Source organism: Mytilus trossulus, chromosome 2 (assembly GCF_036588685.1).
Source record: "Mytilus trossulus isolate FHL-02 chromosome 2, PNRI_Mtr1.1.1.hap1, whole genome shotgun sequence".
Lineage (NCBI taxonomy): Eukaryota > Metazoa > Mollusca > Bivalvia > Mytilida > Mytilidae > Mytilus > Mytilus trossulus.
In genome coordinates this window covers 97338122-97359308 of record NC_086374.1, presented here as the reverse complement: position 1 = coordinate 97359308, position 21187 = coordinate 97338122, and the positions used below count along the sequence as shown (strand labels likewise).

Genomic DNA, 21187 nt, shown 5'->3' with positions numbered 1-21187 from the left:
GTTCACATGTATATTTTTAGCGCATATCTGTAAATTATGAACATTCATTTGTATATATAAATATAGTGTGTTTACTTTCAATTCTAAGTTATTTTACTAATCGATCCATAGTGGTCATTGATATAATATATAGACCCTCTCTATTTAATAAACTCTGTGACTGCCGTGGATAGTAAACTTGAAAATGATAGCAGACAGAATTCTGAAAATACACTTTATTCTTTGTATATGTATGTTCAAAGTATACAGAAAAACGCAAACCGGAAGTCTAATATGACTTAAAATTTTGTCCAATGACGGGACAATATCCGGATGCCTTTTTCTCGTTTTTCTCCAAAAATAACTCAATCTGAATAATCTAATGAATGGATGACAAATGGCACTATGCACTGTACCTATAGGACACAGAGGCGTGTTGATTAATTTATTGTGGAAAGAAGAGAAGCGACACCCAAAATGAGGTCTTCTCGTTTAATAGTATAGATGTTACATTTTTGAATTGCACAATGTCATGTTTTTCTGTGACTGTTTTTTTTTCGTCTTTTACTTAATCCATTCGATGTTGAATGTGTACTGATTGATATTTTAGTCTTAGGCACATTATACTGTATGAGCTGTTATTGGCTTTGGGTTAGTTTTTAAGGTAAACGCGTCTATAGCTCAGATATGTACTTTGTTTTTTAAGGGGTTTTGTGTTTCCATTGATCTGATGAATAAAGCCCTTTTGTTCTTAGTTTGTTCGTATGTTGTACTGTCCCACTACTGTACCAGGTCAGGAAGGTTTGCGCCAGCAAAACGGTTACGTACCGCCACATTTTGTATGTGCAATTCTCAAATAAGGAGCTTGGTTGAGGAAGAAAATCCAGACAGAAAATCCGACAAGCTGGAACTTATTGGCTCAGTTACAGCAATCGTCTACGAAAATGAATATTCTGACAAAAAATTCCGACCCTTCACGTAACAACCCTACATTAACTTGTAAAAATTGTTATGTTACAGAAACAGTAACAAAGAATGGTTCCTGCCCTACATGTCAATGGCGTAAGTAAGTAAACTAGAGACTCTCCAGAGCCTGTATCGCTCACCTGAATCTACTTGGGTTATTAAAATCATATAAAAAACAGATAAAATTTGGCTACAAAGTAACAACACTTGGCCAGCACCTCATAAGGAAATTTAAAGACTTGTCATGCTATGTTTGATTTCCTTCAATTCTATGGTTCTCTAGAAGAAGACTTTTGTATGCATTTCCCTCTAGGGTCCTATGTTAAACTAAGCCCCCCCCCCTCATAAGGAACATTCATGCCATTTTTGGTCACATTCCATTCAGTGGTTCTCTAGAAGAGGTCCATTGTATGCATTTCCCATAGGGTCTTATGTTAAACTTAGTACCCTGCTGGTAGCCATCTTAGATGATGAATCGGCTACAAAGTAACAACACTTGGTCAGCACCTCATGAGAAATATTCATGCAATGATTGGTTTCATTCCATAATGTGGTTCTCTCAAAGAAGTCATTTATATGAATTTTCCATAGGGTCCTATGTTAAACTTAGTCCCCCGCTGGAGGCCATCTTGGATAATGGTTCGGCTATAAAGTAACAACACTTGATCAGCACCTCATAAGGAACATTCATACCATTTTTGGTTTCATTCCATTCAGTGGTTCTCTAGAAGAAGTCATTTGTATGCATTTCCCGTAGGGTCCTATGTTAAACTAAGTCCCTCGCTGTTGGCCATCTTGGATGATGGATCGGCTACAAAGTTACAACACTTGGTCAGCACCTCATAAGGAACATTCATGCCATGTTTTGTTTCATTCCATTCAGTGGCTCTCTAGAAGAAGTTCAAACTGTTAAATGTTAACGACGACGACGACGACGACGGACGACAGACGACGAACGCCTAGTGATGAGAAAAGCCAGGTGAGATAAAAAGGCAGGAGTCTGTTATTCAGTGGCTGTTGTTTGTTGCTTGATATCACATTTGTTTATCGTTATTGTTTAGTGCGCTTGTTTTCTTATTTGAACCTGTGCAACATCTTTCAGAGCTTTTTACACCTAACTATGACTCAAGACATAAAAGAACGCAGCATTTTACATGTGTATTCTTAATAAAATGTGGGTTCATACCTTGTGCTGTTAAAAAAAGTAAAAACACAAAAATACCGAACTCCGAGGAAAATTCAAAAAGGTAAATCAAAAATCAAAAGGCAAAATCAAAAGTCCAAACACATCAAACGAATGGATAACAACTGTCATATTCCTGACTTGGTACAGGCATTTTCTAATGTAGAAAATGGTGGATTGAACCTGGTTTTATAGCTAGCTAAACCTCTCACTTGTATGACAGTCGCATGAAATTGACATAAGATTTTTTTTTAAATTGAGCAGAAGATTTTTCCATATCGCATTGAGTTTATCACAGAATAAAGGAAGATATGTCTGCAGCCTAAGATACTTTATTCTATATTTTACAAGTTTCCAGACAAAGTGTTGTCCATTAATTAGTATCCCTCAGAAAAAAACACGAGCACTTATTCTGAATATGAGCATTACAAAACAACCAAATACACCGTGCCTTGATCATGTGCATTACATGGTTTAAGAAGAACCAAGAAACATGTACAAGAACAATAATAACATATCCAGTCTCCATGGTTATTACACAACTTTCTAGAGAATGTCAAAATTAATGATTATTATTGCATCAATTATAGTCCTATTTCTCAAATTTGAATTAAACAAGTAATGGATATAAAACATGCACTACTTTCAACATCTAAAATGTAGCGGGTCGTGAAATGGGGATTACGGAGACTAATAAACACCCGTACAATAGAAATAGGATTAAGCGTTACATATACAATGCAAATAACCCTTTGGTCGCTCTCCGTTCAAATACACATGCATGTAAATTTTACCGCGACATTTCAATGTATTTACCTGGATGGTGTAGTGAATATATGAAAGACCTTGATGTCTATTCTTTTGATAAACATTGTCTCCCAGCTAAATAAATCAAAAAGATGTGAAAGAACAAATTATCGATAACCATTTAGTTGGGAGTGACAATTATTCGTTCAATTTTGACCGCATGCTTCCGGCAACGATAGAAATATTGCTGGATATATTTTATGACAACGAAAGATCAAAATTGTGACTTTTAAAAGTGTCATTAGTATTTGTTGAACAATGAAGTTTTTTGATAAATTCTCACGGTTTTCGTTTGTTGCGATTGTTGTTATTATTATTGGTGGGATTGTAGAAATAGTGGCATTAGCTACACCATATTGGACATTATCTAGTACGCAAGCGTTAGGAAATATTGGACATTCTGGATTATGGTTAAATTGTAAACGAACACAAGCCACAGTGGTGACAACTGTTAGTTGTTCCAGTTATGCAGATGCAATTGCAGGTATGTAAATTGAATATGCAAAATGTATACAATATGAAATTTGGGATTTTTAACAATTTCTCCTTTAATACATTTTTTGTAACTGGTTGAAACCAAAAATTATTTAATACAATATAATAATAATGGTGTTCCAGGCAGGATCGGCAATAAACATACCATGTCTCATTGCTATAACTCTAGCTGGTACTGATTTTGTTTTTGATTGTTAAATTTTAAATTGTAAAATTTCTGCATCTATAAAATGTGTTATTTTACAAAACCAAATTTAACTCCCTCGGGCTACGATGACCTTAACCGATTTCGGCTTTTCTTTAAAAAGTTTTCATCATATTTTTGTTGTTATCAAATTTTTACGGGTACATAATAGTTCTACACACAGTTGTTATTCTATTCTCAGAAATATACATTTGTATTACTGAAAAAATTCAATGTGGTAAATGTCACTCCTACATGTGACCGAGGTGTACAAGTATGATAATTAATTATGTCGAAGTGTCTTCATTATACCTTCCTATGATAAGTAATACGTACTTTCTCATTTAGTTTGTAACCGTGTGTATCTGAAATATTAAAATTGTTATTAACATCATCTAATCAATGTCTCTACGACAATATACCCACAACGGAAATTTTCTTATTAATTCAAAGTGACATCTGTTTGACCACTTAAGCATAACAATTGTCGTCTGGTAGCATTCCACATATTTGAACTTGTAAACCTATAGCTACAGGGGGTACTAAATTACACACACACGGTCTAGTCAAAATTGAATTTCTATACATAAAGATGGTCGAATATGATAGTACAATGTAATAAGATGCGTTTAATAAGAGTCATCTTTGTATATATTTTGTACATTTACAACACAGTCGGGAATGATAAATGTGTACATCTAAAACAAGTACATTGTAACACGGATATCCAATTCAATTCATTTTGAAGATCAAGTTATAACATCGACAACTCATAGTGGTTTTAATCTTGTATATACATTGGCGGATCTAGGGGGAGGTGTGACCCCCCTTTTTTGGCCGATCAATGCATTTGAATGGGGACATATAGTTGGAACCCCCCTTTTTAAAATGGCTGGATCCGCCCCTGATATATATATATTATAAGTTTTATAGAATAGCTAGGCTATGCTAATATATTGTAATGCAGAAATGCATGTCACCTATTCTGTTATCGAATTTCATCGTAAGAAGACCAAATAGGGAACATATATCTGTTCTATATTTGGAATATATAACATGTAATACAATACTATATGAAATTAAAATTTACGAGACCCGGCTATATATATTATGCTGTAAATGATATTTCGTGTAATGACGTAAAAAAGGAAAAATAAAACACGCTGTAGTTGAGCTGTAGTATATGTCTCTTTTGTTTAGTAATGCATGTTAGAAAGAAATTATATTGGAATGGTTCACAAAGGTGACACTAGATGGACAAACGCATATAAAAGGTATTAAAACAAAATGACTGAAAAACATATTAAAAGAAAGTCAGTTTATTAATGTGTAACTGACTCTTTTTTTTAAACATTATATAAATGTCTTAATTTTTAGAACATTTTCGAAAATTCCAATCAAAAGTAGTCATTTTAAAAATCAGTTAGTTATTTTTCATGCATTTTATTAACAACAAAATGTCTGTAAATATTACATCACAAAACCTGGGCTAATGGAAGAGGGGCGAAAGATACCAGCGGGACAGTCAAACTCATAAATCGAAAATAAATTGACAACGCCATGGCTAAAAATGAAAAAAACATAGAAAACTAATTATATATATAAAAACTAAGCAACACGAACCCCACGAAATACTGAGGGGGGATCTTAGGTCCTCCGGAAGGTTAACGGCAGATCCTGGTCAACTCTGGCACCCATCAGTATCTTAGTATTGAATCTTTCAGAAAATATTAACAGCATACTAACCATGCATCTTCTTAAACTTAGAAATGCTGGATCCATTCCCCAGGGTCAAATAGATACTAGCTCAGATCTATCTATCTGCCTATTTGTTGATTTATGTTAAGTGGCCAATATTTCATGCATGTTCAGAACGATACAATGTAACAACGAAAACTCTAGCTAACGTCTTGAAATATGGTAATTAATGATGAAGAACTTGATTGGGGAATCCTTTTCGTCTTATTTTCATTTGTTATACTTCATTCGAAAATAAATAATTTATAATCTATACTCAACATCGTTACATGATTTTTAGTTCGCCGCGACAGTACACAACCTTTAATTCTTTTACAAATAAAACACCAACATCAAATGTGCTGTTATCAACTGCTTCCATCTCATATATAACATACTCTCTGCTTTTCAGTGGTCGTCGTCTGTTTATGTGGTTCATAAAGTGTTTCTCGTTTCTCATTTTTATAAAGATTAGACCGTTGGTTTTTTTATATAAAAATTTTCTATAAAAATCTTGATTTATTTGCCACAAAGTACTTTTGTTCTATTAAATGCAATGAAAGAATAAATAATAATGCTTTGCATCAATTTTCCCCTCGGTACATGTTCAAAATGGCCCATCATGTACAAAATGGCCTTTCTCTATCATTCATTATATCTTTGATAGTTTAGTTTAAACATATTTATTTATAGTGGATTGGGAAACAAGTTTTGCAACTTATATTAATCCCTTTCCACTTTGATACAATTGAAGTTTGAAAAGTTCGTTAAAAAATGGCTACAGAAGGGCTCATAAACCTTAAACACACCAACTGCTTCAACTCTTTTGAAGAACCTTCATGGGACAAATCAATACACATATGTCATTTTTGCCAGTTATATTTAGAATCATATTTTCAACCCCTACTCATGTCTGTATTCTGTAATTAACATTTTAAGCAACAATATAAGACACATTTTATTTCCAGGATGGATGGTTGCAGTACGGGCTCTGAATGTGATTGGTATGATCTTTGCGAGTTGTGCTCTGGTATTCATGGGATTATTTACCTTTCTTTATTCAGAGAAATGGAACAAAATGATCAGAAGTTCAGCACTAATTAGTGCTTTACTTGCAGGTGGGTAACTGCTATTTATACATACGTTCACCTGTATATTCAATGTTTGTGTCAAGATTAAGTTTATTTAAACGAAAGTTTATTTTAAAACAATGTTTTCATGATTTTTTTAATTTACAGAAATGTTTTGCTACAATATAAGAAGCCCGATATTATATTTTGTCGAAAAAACTTTGCATTCAAATGGTTTTGTGTTTTCCTCCAGTACAGGAGGTCGCGCGTCCAGTCAACGGACTGGTCACTCCAATGACTACTTTATTTGTATCTGAAGCTTTGTTTGCATGTATGCGGCATTTAGATAACAATCATTATGATAACACTAGATATGCTGACAAGTTATTCTTTTTTAAATCCGGTTAAGCTTTTAGCTATATTTAAAGATCCGTTTATATTCATAAACATTTACATATGGATATGTACGCGAAATTTGTCGCTTGACATTGAGCATCAATATATTTTTTCATTACATATCAAGTCGTCTCATTATTACCATACATTAGTACCAATACATGATTATAATTGAAAATGATGATTTTAACGAGATCATAAGTAAACAAAGGTTAACATTTACATATATGTGACTAATATCAAGATGACATGAATCATTCCAGTTATTATTGTACAAACTACAGTAATACATTCAACACATTTCCGTCAGTTTGTCAATGATAATGATTTGATCTAACAAAAAGTAAAATCACAAAACTACTGAAAACCGAGGAAAATTTAAATCGGAGAGACCCTATTTAAATGGCAATATCAAAAGCTTAAACGAATCAAACGAATAGATAACAACTGTCATTCTCCTGACTTGGTACAGACATTTTCTTGTGTAGAAAATGGTGGATTATACCTGGTTTTATAGATAGCTTAACCTCTTACCTGTATGACAGTTGCATCAAAATCCATTATACTGACAACAATGTGTGAAAAAAAAGAATAAATGTCGAAAATGTTGGTTCAGAAGTCAACCTTGTTTTATAACTTTATTGAGTCTTATCTGTATAGACATTGGGTATTCATGTTTTCCTATTTATTTTGCAGGTTCTTTAGTTATTATCGGTGCAGTCCTGTATGGAGTTTCTGTTAGCCAAGGGAAAGCGCCAGTCCCATACCAAGTCGTTAGTGCTAAATATATACATTCACTCTCCTGGTCATTTGCACTGAGTTTAGTAGCTGCAATTTTGTTTGTCATCAGTGGTGTTATAATGGGATTTGCCAAAACACCACGGATAAACAGTTGAAGGAATTGAAACGCTTGAAACGGATCCGGAGTGCATGGACTATTTTGTGACATTCGAATAACCGCTTATTGGAATGCTAAATATTGAAATGAAAATGATACATTCTTAATACCTGTATGATGAGTAATAAACATCATTAGTCAACAATTACAATTGAATATCAACAACTTTGGTATGACAATATCAAACAGAATATTCAACGTTTGTGTCAATTTTACCTTTATTCAATGTATAAGGATTATTTGATATCAATACTTTCCGTTTCTTTTTTACTAACAGAAATGTTTTACTACAATATAAGAACCCCAATATCATATTTTGTCGAAACACCTTGGTATGTAAATGGTCTTTGTCGAGCCTGCAAATTTTGTCGCAGAAAGCTCGACAAATGGATAGTGATCCGGCCGCGGCTTTAGCTAACTTCTTATAAGCTTTATATTTTAGAAGGTGGAATACCTGGATGCTTCATACTATGTATATAGATGTCTCATGCTACGAAGTTTCCGTCAGTCACATGTCCCATGTCCTTGGTCTCATTTTCATGGTTTAGTAAAATTGAGAATAGAAATGGGGAATGTGTCAAAGAGACAACAACCCGACCAAAGAAAAAACAACAGCAGAAGGTCACCAACAGGTCATCAATGTAGCAAGAAATTCCCGCACCAGGAGTCGTCCTTCAGCTGGTCCCTAAACAAATATATACGTCTAGTTCAGTGATAATGAACGCCATACTTATTTCCAAATTGTACACAAGAAATCAAAATTAAAATACTAACAAAGGCCAGAAGCTCCGGACTTTGGACAGGCGCAAAAATGCGGCGGGGTTAAACATGTTTGTGAGATCTCAACCCTCCCCTTATACCTCTAGGCAATGTTGAAAAGCAAACGCACAACAATACGCACACTAAAATTCAGTTCAATGGAAGTCTGGGTCTAATTTCAGAAGATGTAACTAAAAAAATAAACAAAATGACAATAATACATAAATAACAAAAGATTACTAGCAGTTAACTGACATGTCAGCTCCAGTCTTCAATAAAACTGACTGAAAGATTATGATTTCATCATATGAACACAATTCTTCCCGTTAGGGGTTTAGTATCATACCATCATAACATAGTGACTACTTGAAAAAAAGTTCAGATTTTTTGTAATGTTAAATTCTCTCTTATTAAAAGTAATAGGATAACTATATATGCGGTATGTGGTCCTCATGCCCGCTTCACAGTTTTCACTTGAACTCGACCTCATTTCATGAATCAGTAGACAAGATTGAGTTTTGGTGGTCAAGTCCATATCTCAGATACTACAAGCAATATGTCTAGTATATTCGATGTATGGGAGGACTGTAAGGTGTACATGTCCAGCTGACGTGTCATATAACCGTGACCTCATTTTCATGGTTCAGTAGTTTTTGTGTTTCGGTCTGTTTTTCTTATACTGTATTCAATTTATCTGCTATATTTGGTGCATGGAATGATTGTAAGGTGTACATGTCTAGCTTGCAGGTTTCATCTGATCTTGACCTCATTTTCATGGTTCAATGGTCAAAGTTGAGTGTTTGAGTTTTGGTCTTTTTTCTAATACTGTATGCAATAGGTCAAATATATCTGGTGGATGGAAATATTTTATGATCTATTGTCAGTCTGGTTTATTTGACATTAACCTCATTTTCACGGTTCATTGCTCAGTGTTAAGTCTTTTTCGTTGTGATCTGTTTTTCTTAAACTATAAGCAATAGGTCAACTATATGTGTTGTATGGCAGAATTGTTAGCTGTACATTAGATAAAGTCCTTTTATGTCCGATCTGCCTATTTTTGGACATCAAAAGACAATACGATCGTTTTAAGGTAGATTTCGTCTACCTCACACAATCTTGTTAGGCGCTATTATAATGAAATGGACCTGAAATTTATTTCTCATGTTTTCGAAATATTGCAGATAGTAAAAACAATAATAATAAATAATAAAACAGTTTCCTGAAAATTGATAAATATCAAAGCACCATAAAGCTGTTTATTCTTGTTCGTATAATGACAATTTAATGTCATGTTTGTCTGTTATTATCCCCCATTTCGGGATTGCAAAAAAGAATATAGTTATCTCGTATCGCATGAGGATGAAACATATCAACTGAGCAATTATGTTTAGGACATATAAAAAAAGAAGATGTGGTATGATTGCCAATGAGACAACTATCCACAAATGACCAAAATGACACCAACATTAACAATAATAGGTCACCGTACGGCCCTCAACAATGAGCAAAGCCCATACCACATATAGTCAGCTATAAAAGGCCCCTATAAGACAATGTAAAAAAATTCAAGCGAGAAAACTAACGACCTTATTTATGTAAAAAAAATGAACGAAAAACAAATATGTAACACATAAACAAACGACAACCACTGAATTACAGGCTCCTGACTTGGGACAGGCACAAACATAAATAATGTGGCGGGGTTAAACATGTTAGCGGGATTCCAACCCTCCCCCTAACCTGGGACAGTGGTATAACAGTACAACATAAGAACGAACTATAAAAATCAGTTGAAAAAGGCTTAACTCATCACATAGATAAATCTCTCACTTTGTACGACAGTCTCATCAAATGATATTAAAGTAACATTTTGAAAATATTGTTAGTAAGGCTGAAACATATATTTTTTTTAACATGTTTATGTCTTGTAAGATATTTTATTTCTCTCCCATTTTTCAACATTTGCGTCTGATAAGTTGAAATGTTTTAACTGAATGGTTAATTTGAATTAATTATTGAAATTGTTAAAATTGAATAAATAAAGGAAATATTGGCCGAGCTACAAACACTACCAGAGGATAATCCATAAGGATTTTTTGTTTAGTTATATGTTTCAGTCTTGTGTGGACGAAAATCGCGTCTGGCGTACTAAATGATAAATTTGGTACCTTTGATAACTATTAACACCACTGGGTCGATGCCACTGCTGGTGGACGTTTCGTCCCCGAGGGTATCACCAGCCCAGTAGTCAACACTTCGGTGTTGACAGGAATATCAATAATGTGGTCAGTTTTATAAATTTCCTGTTTACAAAACTTTGAATTTTTCGAAAAACTAAGGATTTTCTTATCCAAGGCAAAGATTACCTTAGCCGTATTTGGCACAACTTTTTGAAATTATGGATCTTCAATGCTCTTCAACTTTGTACTTGTTTGGTTTCATAAATATTTTGATTTGAGCGTCACTGATGAGTCTTATGTAGACGAAACGAGCGTCTGGCGTACTTAATTATAATCCTGGTACCTTTGATAACTATCAGCACATGTATAATTAACCCCAACTTTACCCTGGTAAACATGTTGTCTCCTTGTGAAATATTAAACATAATACACTCATTTTCTGCTAAAGTCTTTTGTTGATATAAAGTTAAAACCTTCTTGCTTCTCACTGGTCAACACTCTTGTCCTGTCAGGTTTAACTATTTTATCCTGCAATTGAGTATTCTACTATACAGATACATCTCTACAGATATCGCTATGCTGTATCTGTTTACTATACAGCTATCGCTTTAAAGCTCCGCTCACTACTGGAATGAGTCTTGCATGAACCTGCGTGACCTCAGAATGTGTATTGCAGTCGCATTCCAATGACGTATTAATTGCGAATTAACGATTACTTTTATACGTTCTGTTTGTTTTCAAACATTTCCTTAGAGCAATAAGAATCACACCAATTTTCTGATAACATACACACATGAACAGCAGTCTTTCCTACGATGACAACTATCGATTTCAAAACTTGAATGTGTATGATTGTGTAACAAAACCAACCATATGAAAAAAGAAGATATGGCAGGATTGCCAATGAGACAACTATCCACAAAAGACCAGAATGACACAGACATTAACAACTATAGGTCATCGTACGGCCTTCAACAATGAGCAAAGCCCATACCGCATATCAATTTCGCCATGCATGTTTAGTTAATGTCGAGTCTGAAGCGTAGGACATCTCGAACACTACTGTTTCTAATTGGACAATGTTATTTGTTTTTTTTGCGAACCCGTTTTCATTTAAATGTGTGATTACTGTGTCGTATTACTACATGGGCCTCATGGGGTTTTAAATCGAAAATAAATGCAAAACATGTGTTTTTGTGTCTTTCATCACAAATAATATAAAGTATTATTTGCAGGATAAAGACTATAACATTGAGAATTGAAATGGGGAATGTGTCAAAGAGACATTAAGCCGACCATAGAAATGCCAACAACAGAAGTTCACTAACGTACTCGGATCAAAACAGGTTTATTAGCTCGCTAAAAGCTCGAATACACCTTCTTATCTAGTCTCGTACAAATATAGCTGATATGTTAAGACACTAAACAGTTATTGTCTATATATATGTGGATGAAAAATAAAAGTTCCCAAAACATAAACATGGCAGCAATTGCTTTTACAGCATTTAATGCTTCGATATTTTTTTACAGAACAGTGTCCACTATGCACTGGCACTGCACTATAATAATAGTAGAATAGAATGATATACAAATATATGAAAATTATATATACATGCAAACGTAATATTGATATATTTATACCAACAAACCAGTGTTTTCTCTGGGACTATTACTATATCAGTATAGTAGTCCAAGGTATACTGATTTGTATCACTACAATATAATAGTTATTACGATGAGGTTGAATTTCCTGTCATGTATTCATCATCCAAGCACGAACTTGTATCAGAAAAAAATATCTTTGTAAATCAATCTCATTTTCAGGTTAAGAGATGTGATCTGTTTCTGTGACATGTGCTTTTGAACATCCACAAGAACCTGCGGTCATCCGATGTTCAGTATTTCAGTACTTTGATTTTACATCGTGTAGGATCAAAACAGTAATTATTTAAAATCGCGTATTCATAAAGTTATCGTTCACACTACACAAAGCTACCAAGCACAATAAATATGATCGCTTTTATCTATTTTTTTCGTCACATATTAACGTAACATATCAAACTGCATTTGAAATGCATTATTCATATTCTTGAAGAGTGTATACGTAATTTATTTCAATTCATCGTTTGATTCCTTAAAATGTAATCTACGGAAAAAAATGAGTTAATAACGTATTTTTACAAGACGGGCTTCACTTTCATCTCTGTTCTTTTTAATGGTCTTCGTTTATGCCACGTATACCAGTGAATTGTATTTAGATCTTCTGCTCCGTCCGTTCTATACAGACCATTCATATGAGAACGGGTACAATCTCTAAACCACCAAGCACCATAGCGTGTTACTGCACAGTTATCGTAATGCAAGTCGTTGTCCCTGTCTTTCGTTGAAAACTTTCTTCCGTTCAAGCTCCTTTCCCAATCCGTCATGGCATTGCCTTTAAAATGTATATGATTTAAAATGAGCAAACAATTATTTTATGTTCAGATTATATTGAAATAACTTCATATAACAGTGCATAAGGTAGAATTATATGTGCTTGGATAATACTTTACAATACCGCCTACGACACCTTAGGCAGCAACCATTTGATTTTCTGGGGGGGAGGGGGGCTATGTTTTTTTTTTTCTGTGCAAACTTTTTTTCGCCTTCGGCGAAGAACAATCTATTTTTTTAGCGACAATCCGAAAACAATGTTTTTAACATTACATATAGTGGCAGCTGAGGATGAAACAAACAATTTTTTTTTCTCAGGGTCCAAGACAAATTATTTTTTCACCAAAACCTGGAAACAAACTTTTTTTTCCAAAAAAAACCATATGGCTGAATGAACTTAAATAACTGTCATGGTGGTGGGACGTTTACTGCGCTATAAAACCAGGTTTGATCTTAAAACAAATTTGTAAAATGTCTGTGTCAAGTCAGGAATATAACAGTTTGTTTTTTCATTTGTTTCACTACTTGATTCGTGTCATGTATTTGTCAAGTTGTATGGACTTCCCTCCTTTAAGTTTACCTTAGAATTCTATATGTGTGTTAATACTTTTTGTTTTTACAAAAACTACTGTCCCAACTCCCTCAGTCAAGTTGGAATAGGATGGATTTACCTATTTGTTTTATATCCTTTTAGTTTTAAAGGTCTACATCTTAGTATATCTCTTGCTTTCAAATGCTTGAATTTTAGCGCTCCTGATCAAAGTAAAACCATAACAGCACTTCAAGATTTAAACAGATTGTAATATTCATCTCTTAGATATCGCTAGAAAACTCGGAGGAAAATTAGAACATTTGTAAAAATATTAATTATCTGTTGACTTGAGATGTTATCAAATTGTACAATTGCTTCTGATTAATGAAAATAATTCCATACCTCCTTTAGCTTATTTTAATAGTTTGTTGCAGAGGGTTCTTTTTATAATTTGGTGTCCTGTACCAAATCAGGGATATGAAATTATTATCTACAGTTCGTTTCTATGCATGTCGGTGTTTATTTTTGTTGTAGTTAAGTGTTTTCTTGTTGTTAAGTTGTTATTTGTTTCCCTGAGATCTAATTTGTTACCCGTATTTTATTTTACTTTATTGAATAATGACTATTTAACAGCAGTATAAAACTGTTTCCTTTATTTGATTATCTGCACATTTTTTGCATCCATGAGGTTATCACATCTTTCAAGATGTTCGAAACCTAAGTTAACTATGTATATTTGTGTTTTCGTCAACACGAGCATGTAACTTTTTGGACAGGTGAGGTTAGAGTAAAAAGACTTCATATGACATATGTATGTATCGTGTTGACTAAAGTTGGTTGAAATAATCCATTGGTTAAGGAGAACATTATTTTCCTAAACCAAACGCAAGACGTGTAAAACATTAATTAAATAAACAAAAAAGGGGGTATACACCAATTAAACTGTTTAAATACAGTTGAGCTGATTCTTATAGCTAACTGATCAGTGTTTTGGTACACTCTAATAAGTAACATGCAGTTATGTTTTTGAATAAATGAAACTATAGCTAGGACTTCATAACTTGCATTTCATTAACATTTGATCATTTGAAAATTCTACCTGTAATACTTTACACAATCGATTTACAGAAAATGCATTGACCTCTAAATGCAGGAGGCTTAATACATACCAGCATCTCCTGTGTAACCCTGAATTGTCAGTTGATATTCAGTAGAGGCATTCCCAATGTTGAATGTACTGTAAACAGCGTATCTGGTCTCTTCTTCGAAATCTTCAAGGTCAAATCGTAACTGATACTTTCTTTGTGAAGTTATAGCATGAATATTCATGTTTCCTAAAGATAAATTGATCGATTAATTTACTTATTGCTTGATAAATATGTTTGAGATAAAGTTTTTCATTTATTGTTTGTTTATTCCATATGAACTTGACACGTTGGATTTTTCAGGTTAAAAGTTTTATTTACAGATATCATTTAGTTCAGTAATTTGAACGACAGAACAAATTAAAAAATAAATTTCCCTTATTGGTTCATATCTGTCATATTTTTTCAGAAATTTATTTGGTATACTTTATGCTGTTCGTTTACTCGTTTAAATTGTCTTTTTTTAGCCGAGGCACTTGTTGTATTTCGGTCAACACTGAGGTCGTGAGTTCGAACCCCGCTCGTGTGGATAAACTCGACTCCAATCTTAATTGACTATGATTGTCAGTTTCGAAGGTCGGTGATTTTCTCTGGGCATTCCGGCTTACTCCACCAATAAAACTGGCTGCGATGAAATATCATAAATGTTGGGCTTAGAGTGTCGTTTAATCACCAAAAATAAAAATTATTGTAGTGTAAACATTTACCTAACCAGAATTCATTCTCAAGATCACCAAAACCATTTTCATAATCAGTCCATCCGCGATAAAAATCAGTAGATCCATCTTGTCTTCTTTGAAACACCTTATAAATGTATAATATTTAAAAAAAGAAAAAGAAACGTTTTACTCGCTACAATAAGACATGGTGTTATTAAATTCAATATATGTGAAGCTGAGAATTTTGAACAATTTTAACCTATATCAAAATCTGACAAGAACCTCCAAGAAAACGTTTTTTATGGAACACCTGCTAGAACAGTTGTTTTGCCACATTAAGAAGGGATGTCAACAGTATGTGTTCTAACATAAACATTTCTAACTTGGAACAGTTTCGAAAAGTTTTACCCTGGAATATAATGAATAAATCATTAAGGTGGCTAGGGCGTCTTAATTAAAATTGATAGAATGTTTTAGGAAATTGTAAAAATAAAGTTTTAATCATGTTTATATCAAAAATATAATAAAAATATGGGTCAGCGACTTTTTTTTATGCTACAGGTTGCGTAAAGTTGTCTGATTTTGTATATATTATGCATGGATAATTACATTTTGTGCGATAAAAAGAAAACGTACAATTAGAATTTTAAGATAAAATGTGCTTTCAGATAAGAAAAGAAAAAAATGGTGTCAGAGAACTGTTTCTTGCTACAAAATAGGTAAATACATAACACTTTCTATCATAAAAATGACTTTATCTGAGTTGTCTTCCCTTATTTGGCAAATTTGAGGAAAAAAACCTAATCAAACACAAACAAGGCGTTTTTGAAAATTACAACAGAAATTATGATAAAACACACAATTTCCTTTATTTATATCAAAAATATTTTACATAAATTACATACAACTCTCAAAATTTCTTTTTGTTTAATTTTCTTTTATTTTCAAGATAGAGGAAGACACCCAAGGTACCTTAACACAATGATATACCACATTAACGCGGAACAGTTCTGGACAGTTCTGTCGCTCAATTACTCTCATTTCAATGAGTGTCTATATCGCATACATCATAGTGGATAATGTTTTTTCGAGTGAAACATTTTTCAACTGAGCTGTTCTTGTGTTGTGCTTTTACACCACTATCTTCATACTAGATTTAACTTTGAATAAGTTTAACTACTGTTGCCTAAATTTACCCGGGAACATGATTATCTTGACTTTATTTCAATAGCTTAATTAAGACAAATATGTACTTAATTATAGTATTTGTTTTATTTATTGATTTAAATATTAATTTTATTTCTGTCTTTCTCTATAATTTAGTTTTTTTTTATTTATTCATCTTCATCTTTAAAACACTGTACTATATTATTCTGGAATTTCTTTTTTATTGTTTGTGAGTGGTTGTTATTGTTCAGTTAACACGATTTTTAATAATATTATTTTTCGAATTGATTCATATTTGTTTATCAGCCATTTAAATTATTTGAAAGTAAAATTTTATAAATACTTAACTCCGAGGAAAATTCAAGACGGAAAGACCCTAATCAAATGACAAAATCAAATGATAAAACACATCAAAAGAATGGACATCAACTGTCATATTCCTGACCTTGTATAGGCATTTTCAAATGTAGAAAATGGTGAATTGAAGCTGATGTTATACCGCTAACCCTCTCACTTGTATGAGAGTCGCATCAAATTAATTAATTCCAAAAAGATACACATTAATACTTGACCACAGTCCTATCATTACGTAAGATATGAAATTACAAAAATGGATCGCATGTGTTATTATAGTGATAACAAAGTAAATATTTAAGAAAATAATATATTTTTTGTATTAATTGTTTGCCTAAAACAATTAGGAGTATGTTATTTACATTTTTTTTAGTCGGGGCTGCCGTATAATTCATCAATTAAAATCATTTTTTAATTCGATTTTACACTATTACTAATATAACTGACATTTCAAATGATTTTTTGTTACGGTTAGCTCATCGTCTATTCTGGTTCTCGGTACTACATTCCATGTATTACTGAAAGCCATACGTATGTAATATAAGTATATTTATACTGCACTCGCTCTATTTGAGCAGTCAAAATGCGTTGACTGTATATTTCTATGTCATATAAAGTCACTGACCCGATATCACTTTTCCTCATGAATATTTAAATACAAAATGCCGAAATAATATTTAAATATTCATACGACCTATTCAACCTGTTCTTGTTTCCAATGCATACAACGATTCGTGGATCGACCCAACCTTGTTTCTTTTGCAATTATTGGAAAAACATATTTCATTTATTAATATGTTTTGTTTGCAACCAATACATAATTATGTTTGATGCTTATGGTTGATATTTAACTCCACACTCGAACGATTTCGTTCACCATCGAGTGTGAGTTTCAACAGGTAGATATGTACATTTCATTGTGTTGTATATTTCTCCACGAGCATGATATGAGGCCTTTTTAAAGGAGATTTTCACCAATATTTAAATCAAATAAATAACCTTAACGCATTAAACAACTATTGTAAATGTTGTTTTAGATTGCAGTAAAAAGACAATAATAGTGCATAGACTTGACATATCAACAATAAAAGGATTCGGCCCGAAACGGGGAAATAGTTCGACACAGCCTCGCATTTCCCCGTTTCTAAGCCTCATCCTTATATCGTTGATATGTCAAGTCAATGTTATTGTCTATGTATAATATCTTAATCATTCGTCACAACTCGGCCGATTCCGTACCCTCATTTCATAGGAGAGTAGCGGATTTTACCGAGAATTGCCGAATGATATGTGAATATTGCAATCGGAAATCGGTCAACTTACCGTCCAACCACCACCGGAAGTGCTTTGATCACAATAAACTTTTATGACATGAAAATTGTTCGGTCGTATTTCATAGGTACCACTTGGAAGATCTGGGTGTAATCCACTGCAGTCAGTAACTGGCTGTATTTGATCTAAATATGTTTATTGTAAAAGCAACATAAATATTTTATACAAGGTTAATTAGAGAAAACAAAATTGTTTATGATTTAAGAAACTTTGTAAGTACACTACGCCACTTTATATTCATTACTCAATATGACTTATAATTATTCACATACGCAGAGAGAAATTCGGTTGTTTTTTTAATATATATCTCTCAATTTCGCGCCATTCTCTCGTGAAGAAAAAATCCCTGATCCGATCGACACATATATTGTGCACTCAAAATATGTTATACAACAGTCTTCTCAATTTTTTTCTCGAGAATTTTTGTATTTGTATATTTCCTACTATACATTTGGAACTTTGAAAACTTTTTTTACAGACTTGTCGTGATTTATCTTTACATTAATCAGTGAAACTCGGATGCCATGTTGTGCCTTTGTTTTATTTAAGCATTATAATAAAATCTGTATGTTCGAATGAACATAGCGAAGAAGAACACAACACTGGATGAACAAAAAACACTTCAATCCGAAGGATGAAGAATTAACTTAGAAATCCTGATACACATTTTTTTGTGGATATGCACATCTACATATTATTAAGTCATGATAAGAGAAAAAAAAATCTACGAATTTTGCTTTTTTTAATGGTTGGCAATCGTCTTGAAAGTAAAGATTTTGATTGAATAAGCATTTTCGCAATACGTATTACGGTGAATTGGGTTGTCATGTGACCTTCTTTTTAGATATATATTGACCAATCAATGCAGTCATTCCCAGGACTGTTTACCTGGCAAGATAACAGTTATACTTACTAATGTCTTTAACACAGAATGTTTCGCCCTCTCTCGTGGTTTGACAGATTTCACCAACTTGACAAATTCCTATGTTTGAGCAAGGGTCATGTCTGGAAAACTGTTCAACATTTTTTAATTTATTTAAATTCTCAAGTAATTGATTCAATTAAGCTTGACGATAGTACAGTTACATGTTTGTACTTGTAACTCGGGAACGACCATTTTACTTGATAAGAGGGGTTATGTGTTTTTCTATAAAATTAATATCTTGAACTGAAATTTGATGAAAAAAGAAAATTATGATTTTTCATACCAAATTAGGTTAAATGGTTACTACCTAAATATTATCAATGTTTTACTTACAACATTGCATTTTGTAAAAAGAATATGATTTTTATGAGTCTTTTGGAGACGCGTGTCTGGCGTAGATATAAATTTTTAATCCTTATATATAAATATTTGATGAGTTAATGATGAATTATGAATTTGGATGCAAAGCAGCAATACATAACCTCCATTATCTAAATTCTTTTTGTTTTTTTGTTTTTTTTAAATTATTTTGACTAAGTAAATGATTTCATAATTTATTAGCATTGTTTTATAGACTGGAAGCACTTAATGATATTAAATACAGAACTGGTATGCTTCAGGGGCTAACACGTCAAGTATAGAATGACATCTACCCAGTGTTTTTCAGCAGTTTTGATACTTTTTAACTTTGTACTTGTTTGGCTTTAAAACTATTTTGATTTGAGCGTCACTGATGAGTCTTATGTAGACGAAACGCGCGTCTGGCGTATTAAATGATAATCCTGGTACCTTTGATAACTATTGATGCATCAGAGATCCTTGGCTTATGATTATGTACCTCAGTTGTTTAGTTCCTTTAAGCGAAAATTTGATTGGTGATGGTTACAAGCTATAACATCAGCTTTAACGGTGTTTCCATAGTGATGATCAATCAACAGGAAATGTATAGAAAAAAGTGAACTAATATTTTATAGGATATCTATGTTATATGCTGAGCTTGATTAATAGAGCAATCATCTGAATCCAATATAGTTTTAAAAATCAGTGTATCGGTGAAACATACAATATTGCAAAGTTGAAAATAGTGTCTGATATAAAAAAAAAAAAATTATTGATGTTGTGAAGCTCCTATACTATATATACTAGTATGCTTCTGAAATTATTTCCGATTCAATTCTGTTTTATGATGTTTGGTATCAACAACTACAGCAATCAATTTCAACTGTTAATATTTTGATTGATACTTACATTTCTGTATTGCTGTATGTTTACATGCACATAACCAATTCCTTCAACTAAGTCAGTTTCGCCGTTTTTCTCGTTTATTTCACAGTGGCGTTGTCCTTCTTTGTAATTGAGAGATAGACATCTCCTCCGACGAATGCATTTATCAAAACATGCATTTGCGCCAATGTTTTCAAACGTTATAAATGTATAACCGTGCAAACGAGCATTGATATGATCAGGGTCTACTCTTAAGCTTCGAAGACGACATTCCTGAGAAAATGCACCTTTCAAATGTAATAATAATGTCAATCCGACATAATGATAAAATTGATATAGCACATGCTCTCTAGATAAAACTACTGTCATGATTGTCGTTATAGTATGCTGTCTCTTGAAGAACTTACAAAAATAAAGACTATTCTGAAAATATACACTCGTTAACAACAGTAATAACCAATTTAATGTTAAGATATATTACAGTATGCAATTAATTATTAATTGTTTATCCTTTCAAATCAATTGTTGTATATGACAACGAAATATCAAAATTTTAATTTATTAATGCCATGCTAGTTAATGACCCGTTGTTGTCACACAGTCGTTAAATACTTCTCTGTAAATTGTCTGTTTGGTACGAATAATGAAAAATAGAATGAACAATTAAGATTTGCAATGACTTGACATTATTACTTTGTTACATCCTTGGTCGTAAAATTTCACACTTTTATACAACAAAATAATAAAACGGTGTTTCAGAAT

General features: G+C 32.7%; 2 protein-coding genes across 2 annotated transcripts; one reads left to right on the top strand and one right to left on the bottom strand.

Moving 5' to 3' along the window:
• The first annotated feature begins 2900 nt into the window (after nt 1-2900).
• On the top strand, nt 2901-7923 carry LOC134708478 (uncharacterized). Its single transcript, XM_063569041.1, has 3 exons — nt 2901-3419; nt 6320-6469; nt 7514-7923. The coding sequence occupies exons 1-3, from the start codon at nt 3194-3196 to the stop codon at nt 7711-7713; spliced, it is 576 nt and encodes a 191-aa protein (XP_063425111.1). The 5' UTR covers nt 2901-3193; the 3' UTR covers nt 7714-7923.
• A 4835-nt stretch (nt 7924-12758) lies between these two features.
• Nucleotides 12759-20859, bottom strand: LOC134705568 (fibrinogen-like protein 1). Its single transcript, XM_063564284.1, has 6 exons — nt 20450-20859; nt 19190-19289; nt 18268-18401; nt 15472-15568; nt 14789-14953; nt 12759-13088 (listed from the first exon to the last, which is right to left on the bottom strand). The coding sequence occupies exons 1-6, from the start codon at nt 20792-20794 to the stop codon at nt 12832-12834; spliced, it is 1098 nt and encodes a 365-aa protein (XP_063420354.1). The 5' UTR covers nt 20795-20859; the 3' UTR covers nt 12759-12831.
• Between the last annotated feature and the right edge of the window lie 328 nt (nt 20860-21187).

Excerpts from the sequence above, each read along its gene's own strand:
- LOC134708478 (XM_063569041.1), top strand. The coding sequence starts at position 3,194 with ATGAAGTTTTTTGATAAATTCTCACGGTTTTCGTTTGTTGCGATTGTT. Across the intron at positions 3,420-6,319 it reads TTATGCAGATGCAATTGCAG|GATGGATGGTTGCAGTACGG; the intron begins GTATGTAAATTG and ends TTTTATTTCCAG. Across the intron at positions 6,470-7,513 it reads AATTAGTGCTTTACTTGCAG|GTTCTTTAGTTATTATCGGT; the intron begins GTGGGTAACTGC and ends TTTATTTTGCAG.
- LOC134705568 (XM_063564284.1), bottom strand. The coding sequence starts at position 20,794 with ATGACAGTAGTTTTATCTAGAGAGCATGTGCTATATCAATTTTATCAT. Across the intron at positions 19,290-20,449 it reads ACATACAGCAATACAGAAAT|TTTTCCAGACATGACCCTTG; the intron begins GTAAGTATCAAT and ends AATGTTGAACAG. Across the intron at positions 14,954-15,471 it reads TGAGAATGAATTCTGGTTAG|GAAACATGAATATTCATGCT; the intron begins GTAAATGTTTAC and ends ATTTATCTTTAG.